Below are 7825 nucleotides of genomic sequence, written 5' to 3'. Positions count from 1 at the left end.
TACAGACAGGAGCCCAGCTAAGTTAGTTACTAATTAGGAAAAATCATCCAATTATGCGAACTTGCTGAGGCTGGCAAGCCATGTTTTACTCTATGTAGGCAGAATTCCATCCAGAACATACTTGGGAATTGTCTATAAAAAGGCAAACAGACGGGTTGAGAAGACGAGGCACTCCATTCTGACTTCTCCCGAGACAGCTGTGCACCACGCTTGTCCTGATACCATGTCTCTGCGGCTTTCCAGCGGGTCCAGGAGGGCCTGCTCCCGTCCCACCGCAGGATCGCTCAGGCTCTCTGGCGGGGGTGCCGGCTTTGGAGTTGGAAATGCTTGCAGCATGCCCGGAATTGGAAGCAGTTTCTCGTGTGCTTTTGGGGGCAGCTCATCAGGAGGAAACGCAACGGGAAGCAATCTCTGCTCTGGCTTTACGCTGAATGAGGGGGGCCTTCTGTCCGGCAACGAGAAGGTGACCATGCAGAACCTCAACGACCGGCTGGCCTCCTACCTGGAGAATGTGCGCGCCCTGGAGGAGGCCAACGCCGACCTGGAGCAGAAGATCAAGGGCTGGTATGAGAAATTTGGGCCTGGTTCCTGCCGGGGTCTGGATCACGACTATAGTAGATACTTCCCAATAATTGATGATCTGAAAAATCAGGTAAGAAATTACACTTTGTAATCATTTTTAGGTATGCTTATTTCTAAACATTCTTTTCCTTTCTTCACTGAATACTGAAAAAATTTATTGTCGCTACATGTAATTTCTTAAAGGGAATTTCAATTGAGTATTGGAAATAAGCACTGAGTAGATTCCATCGGTGAAACTCAGGATACAAATGTCACTGACTAGTAACTGTATTAATTTTTATTATTTCCATTCCCTACTCTTTAAAGAAAAAACAAACTTGTATCTTATTGGTTGTGATCAGTTGTCTTTTAAGAGTTAAACTCCCCTTTTCCAGATCATCACTTCCACCACCAGCAATGCTAATGCTGTTCTGCAGATCGATAATGCCAGGCTGACAGCGGATGATTTCAGACTCAAGTAAGTAGGCTCAGAGAGTGAAAAGGATACATGGTGATTAATGCAAAGCATTAAATTTAATGTATTTTTTGCTCCCTCCATTAAATGTTACCAACTTTTATTCCAACACTGGTAAAACACTTGGATTTCAGCAGAATATAAAAATAAAATAAACAGAATGTTATTACTTCTTTATACTTGTTTTTATATAAATATATAAGTATATATATGATATATGTATCATATATATATATATATATAAAGCACAAACTGCTCTAAAAGCAGTGTCCAATCCTCTAGTTTCTTTTCTGCCAAAGAAACGCCTCAAATTAAAGAAAATAGTTGCTATCCTACATACAGTATATTTTGAAAATATCTCTTGTGGCCAAACCTCCCACTTCAAAAGTCCAGACTTCTAGCATTTGATCATTGATTGGTGACTATTTCTCCCACCGTATGGCATCCTGAACAATCATTAATATTCTCTAAGGTATGAGAATGAGCTGGCTCTTCACCAGAGTGTGGAGAGTGATGTCAACGGGCTACGCAGAGTTCTGGATGAAATCACCTTGTGCAGGACGGATCTGGAGATTCAGTATGAAACTCTCAGTGAGGAGATGACTTACCTGAAAAAGAACCATAAAGAGGTAGGAGCTGCTTGTGCACATTTTGCTATCTCTCTGCAGATACCGTCCATCTCACAGAAGACAATGCACTTGACTTCTTAAGTAAGAAATTGGTACTAAAGACCCATTGTCAGGCAGGCATGAGGCCTGAGTTGTCTTGAGGAATGGCTAGATATTTGTCCAGATACACCCTTGCTCTCTCATCAAGTTTCCCATGGGGAAAAAAAAAAAAGAATCCTGTTTTCCAGATCAATCAGGGTTACAAGAGTAGTGTTTATCTAGGTAATTATAGCTAAGATAAAATGGCACAGTTAAGAGATTACATCTTCTTACGTAAATATAATATAAGCACATCCTAAGAAAACTAGATCTATATTTCTATGTAATAATGGAAGATTTAAAATATGTCAACATTTACTTTATACACACATTAAATATATACATTTAAAATTGATGTGTGTTCTTAATAGGTATGTCTATAAAAATAGTGAGACTGAAAATAAATTGTTATATCAAAATTTTTTTCTTCCAAATAAAGAGTATACTTCAAAGTGGTCACTGTTGGAAACTAGTTCAAAATCAGATCATACAAACACTGTTCCTAAGACACATTGGGATTGCTTTCAGAACCATTTTCTGGGGGAAAAAAAAACCTACTTGAAGAACAACATTTTTATGGCTATATGGGTTCAACTGTGGGTGTAGCCCATGGTTGTTACTGAATACATTTTTGATAAATTAAATGCAATTGACTTTTTTAATGCCTCACTCACAGGCAAACCTATATGCATCTTTTATCTTTACTGCTTGAACTGGAGAAGCTTTCACTAAATCTTCTGAAGTAAAAACCATACATTGTGATAGAGAAAAAAAATCACATTTTGTGATAGATTTGGGACCCCCAGGAAGGAGAGAGTGCTGGAACTTGGGGCAGGAAGGAAAGAAAAACCTCATTATTGATCGTCGTTAGGACCAATCCAAGCCCAGGAATGTGGGTGGAGAGGAGTTTCTGCAGTAGAGACATGAGCTGACCCATGTTATTTCAGTGTACACGGTCTTAGCAGTGATGGCTGCCATCCACAATCTTAGAACAAACTCAATGCACCCCGACAGCGTACACCCCAGACGCAAGAACATGGACTTTGACTGCAAAACTGACTCCAACTTCAGGGTGCCTGGTTGGCTCAGTCAGTTAAGCATCCAGCTCTTGATCTTAGTTTAGGTCTTGATCTTGGGGGTGGTGAGTTCAAATCCTGCATTGGACCCAATGACTAGCATGTATTAGCATTTATATGATATATATATATATACATATATATATCATATATATATATGAATGGTTGCTTTTCTAATAGCTTTTTCCACACCTTTCAATAACCCAGAGAAGGACTGTAATCCTCAATTTTCTGATAAGAATATTGAGATTTAAAGAAGGTAAGCAACTTTCTCAAGTTCACCTAGCCACTATAAGGCAGAACCAGAATTCACATAGAATTGCATCTGACATCAAAGCCCATTATAACCCTGTAATATCCCTGTGTAAGCTTAATAGCTTCTTAACCAGCTAGGATGCTCTAGAGGATGATGTTCTTCCTTTATAAATTATAAACAAACATTTATAAATATAAATAAACATATTTATAATTATTTCAATTGTCCAGAATTATTCAGACTCAGCCCCTCGACCCTGCTCATGCTGTGTTCAAGATCTAGCTGAGTCAAGAATACATCGAAGGTGCTAACTGGAAAGAAGATCAGTCCACCAGTGTGGAGACATCACAGCTGTAGATGAATAGGATAAGAGATGGCAGATAATTCATTTTAAAGATCTTAAGGACTTTTCATTCGGAATAGGAATTAAGACTTCCTGCGCAACAGAACGAAAACCAATGTAGTTACAGCAGGGCTTTGGTTCACCATATGGAAGAGCTCTGAACAATTTAAAATCTCTCCCATAAGGAGAGGCTGCTTCGTGAGCCGTGAAATACAGAAAGTAGAGAAGGGTCGTTGCTTGCTTAGCTAGGTGGGTGGAGCCAAATGTACTTTGAGAACCCTTCCAAAGCTGAGCCGCTGGACCGTCTATGAGATCCCTGCACACCTGAGCCGCGCACTTTTCTGCCTCTAGGAAATGCAGGCCCTGCAGTGCGCGGCGGGCGGGAACGTGAACGTGGAGATGAACGCGGCGCCTGGGGTGGACCTCACAGTCCTGCTGAACAACATGCGGGCCGAGTACGAAGACCTGGCTGAGCAGAACCGCAGGGATGCAGAGGCCTGGTTCAACGAGAAGGTGAGTCTTATCCAGAAAACGATCCTTCCGCATTCTTGTGACGGTCACAAAACTAAGATTTGCTCCCTGGTTTATACCTTTTCAGAGCGCTTCGCTGCAACAGCAGATCTCCGAGGACGTCGGGGCCACCACCTCAGCCCGGAATGAACTGACTGAAATGAAGCGAAATCTGCAAACCCTGGAAATTGAACTTCAGTCTCTCTTAGCCACGGTATGCAAAGAACGATTTCCTACCATCTCCTGGGAAATCCTCCTAAATATGCGCCAGCTAGGGGCGCCTGGGTGGCTCAGTCTGTTAAGCGTCTGACTTGGGCTCAGGTCATGATCTCCTTGCTTGTTGCTGATGGATTCCAGCCTGCGTTTCTTGTGCTGACAGCTCAGAGCCTGGAGCCTTTTTCATATTCTGTGTCTCCTTCTCTCTCTGACTCTCCTCCCGTGCTCGTGCTTGCTCTTGCTCTCCCTCTCTCTCACAAATAAATAAACGTTAAAAAAATTTTGTTTAGGGACGCCTGGGTGGCTCAGTCGGTTAAATGTCCGACTTCAGCTCAGATCATGATCTCACAGGTTGGTGGATTCGAGCCCCTCATGGGGCTCTGTGCTGACAGCTCAGAGCCTGGAGCCTGCTTCAGATTCCGTGTCTCCCTCTCTCTCTCTGCCCCTATCCTACTCATGCTGTTTCTCTCTGTTTCAATAATAACTAAACATTTAAAAAAAATTTTTTTAATTTTGTTAAATGTGCACCAGTTGGTTTTAAGGCCTCTAACTCTTGTGGGAACGTGTCCACGTATACATTTATGTAATTAACTTAGAATATAAGAAAAGAATAGGATTTTACATAGAACAACCAAAACAGCCACATTCGTGTCTGTACTTTGTTCAACCAAAAAGAGACATGCTCCTTTTTAAGGATGTCATAGTCTTACCTATGTGTTAATGTGAAATTGAACACAATTGTATATGAAGTTCGCAAGAGAAGAAAGTCATCTATCAGAGCAAATTCTGCCTCTCTGTATTGGCCTCAGGTTCTTTCTTGTTCCCTGATAGAAACACTCCCTGGAGTGCTCCCTGACCGAGACCGAGGGGAACTACTGCACGCAGCTCGCCCAGATCCAGGCCCAGATCGGGGCCCTGGAGGAACAGCTGCACCAGGTCCGAACCGAGACGGAGGGCCAGAAACTGGAGTACGAGCAGCTGCTGGACATCAAGGTCCACCTGGAAAAGGAAATTGAGACCTACTGCCTCCTCATTGGTGGAGACGACGGGTGAGTAAAACAATTTACAGAGACGATGTCGTGTACTGAAGTCTGCTTGAAACTTAGATCCCTGGAAAGTGAATGTAAACTGACATGACCGCATTTATCGTCACAAAGGCTAAACATGAGACAGAATACGGGCCTGCCAACATACAAATTAGCAACGTCTAACAAAGCCAAAATATAACAAGCCCTGTATTAAAGGTATGACAAAAATATCACCTCTCGATGCTACGGCAGAGGCGTTCCAACTGTGTAACCCACAGCAACTGTTCTTGTCAAACAGCTAAAGAAAATGCTAGAGTGAATCTAGAATTGAAGGGGTTCTCTCTGAATCACTCTCTTTGGTGACGTTTCCAACAATTTGTGTTCACAGGGCTTGCAAGTCTGGAGGTTACAAGTCTAAAGATTATGGATCTGGAAACGTGGGAAATCAAGTCAGAGGTAATTAAAATGAAATTCTGTGGGGTTTATTTTTTAAGTTTGTTTATTTATTGGGGGGGGGAGGGGCAGAGAGACAGGGAGACAGAGAACCCCAAGCAGGCTTTGCATTGACATTGCAGAGCCCCATGAGGGGCTCAAACTCACCAACTGTGAGACCATGACCCAAGCCGAAATCAAGAATCAGACAGCCGACTGAGCCGCTGAGGCATCCCAAAATGAATACTGTTTTTATGCTGTAGTATTTCATTTGCAATGTCCAGCTCGGTTGTTTTTATATTCCCAGGGTTTAGTAAGAACTGATATGATGAAGATTTATAGTAGATATCAGTGTGTGCTGGATGTCTAACTTTGGTGATATGTGCTAATTTTAAACAGTGTAATATGTTGCCATGTTTTCAGTGAACCAAGAAATCAAAATTCACCAAAAGTTCATCTTGTGCTTCCTGCATAGTCCATCCTATTCAAAATCCTATTGTTCCTTTCATTGATATAATTTCTAATCTTTTTTCAATTTTTTTATTATGGTAAAATACACAGAACACAAACTTTACCGTCTTAACGATTTTAACCAGACAGTTAAGTGGCATTAAGTACATTTATATTGTGGTGCAACCATCAGCATCATCCATCTGTAGAACTCTTTTCATCCTGCTCTGTAACCATTAAATAATAGCTTCCCATTACCCCTCCTTCCAGCCCCAGTCAACCACCATGCTACTTTCCTTCTCTATACATTTGACTACTCTAGGTCCCTCACGTTAGTGGAATCATAAAATATTTGTCTTTTTGAGATTGACTTCTTTCACTGAGCATAGTATCTTCAAGATTCATCTATGTTGTAGCATGTGTCAGAATTTCCTTCCTTTTGAAGGCTAATATTCCATTATATGGATATACCACTCTTTGTTTATCTGTTCATCCAATGGTGGACACTTGGGCTGCTTCCACATTTTAGCTATTGTGATCTTATTCATCTTTTTTTGGCTAAAATCTCCTTTTAAATTTTAATTTTTAGATCTGGCCAAAGCCATAGTGGTTAAGAAAGTTCTTGAGGAGGTAGACCAAAGAAGCAAAATACTTACCACCAGGTTGCACTCCCTGGAAGAGAAATCTCAAAGCAATTAATTCGAGACACAAGAGAGAGCATTTGCCAACTACTCTCCAAGAAGAGAGAGCGTTGTGTCTGGAAAAACGAGCAAGCCTAAGAAAAATGCCTGTCCTGTTTCCTTTCTGTTACTGAAATATGAGCACCGTCTGGACAATCAGTGGTGGTATCTTCCCACTCATCTGGAAGAATGTCACATACAAATATGATGGCTCACTTAATTGTCCTACAGAAAATGTCAGTTCTTTGAATTCAATAAATCTTCTTCCTTTAGCAAGTTAACCCTAGTGGTATTGTCATATTTAAAATGTTCCTGTCTGTGGTATGCATGTATGAACATCTAACAGCTTTTAATTTATATGAAAGTTTTAGGGGTGCCTGGGTGGCTCATTTGGTTGGGCATCTGACTTCAGCTCAGGTCATGACCTTGAGGCTCATGGGTTCAAGCTGCCCATCGGGCTCTATGCTGACAGCTCAGACCCTAGAGCCTGCTTTGGATTCTGTGTCTTTCTCTCTCTCTCTGTCCCTTCCCAGTTCATGCTCTGTCTCTCTTGCTCTCAAAAATAAACAAAACATTTAAAAAATGTTTTAAAGAGTCTCTTATGGTTTGCCTCCCTCTCTGTTTGAAACTATTTTTTCCCCTTCACTTCTCCTCATGGTCCTCCTCATGGTTTCTCAGGTTCCACATATGACTGAATACATATGATATCTGTCTTTCTCTGACTAACTTATTTCACTTTGATTGCTGAACATTTTAAATGTCACATCTGGTTTTATCCCTTGTCCTTTGTTTGTTTTTCTTATAACACATCCTTCAAAAAGCCTTAAGGAGCCATTTATATGGGTTCAGGAATGGTGGTATATATAATATAAAATCATATTTCACAGTTGTGGTGGTCAGTTTCCAGGGCACAAAAAAGCGACCAGACCAAGAGCTCTGTGACCATGCAGACTGGATTCAACTGACTGGTCCTGACCTCAGCTAGCAAGTCAGGGCATCATGGCTTAGACCTTCTCCTCTAATTCATCTCATTAATGAATCAAACATATATCAAACTAAAGAAAAATATATTCTCTAACTTACTTGTTAGA

At 41.2% G+C, this 7825-nt stretch overlaps 1 protein-coding gene across 1 annotated transcript; it reads left to right on the top strand.

Moving 5' to 3' along the window:
- Positions 1-7123, top strand: LOC115281971 (keratin, type I cytoskeletal 25). Its single transcript, XM_029927730.1, has 8 exons — positions 1-652; positions 957-1039; positions 1509-1665; positions 3770-3931; positions 4017-4142; positions 4976-5193; positions 5561-5628; positions 6644-7123. The coding sequence occupies exons 1-8, from the start codon at positions 224-226 to the stop codon at positions 6751-6753; spliced, it is 1353 nt and encodes a 450-aa protein (XP_029783590.1). The 5' UTR covers positions 1-223; the 3' UTR covers positions 6754-7123.
- Positions 7124-7825: the final 702 nt, after the last annotated feature.

The sequence above is a fragment of the Suricata suricatta genome, chromosome 17 (genome assembly GCF_006229205.1).
Source record: "Suricata suricatta isolate VVHF042 chromosome 17, meerkat_22Aug2017_6uvM2_HiC, whole genome shotgun sequence".
Taxonomy (NCBI): Eukaryota; Metazoa; Chordata; class Mammalia; order Carnivora; family Herpestidae; genus Suricata; species Suricata suricatta.
This window is presented reverse-complemented; position numbering and strand designations above follow the sequence as displayed.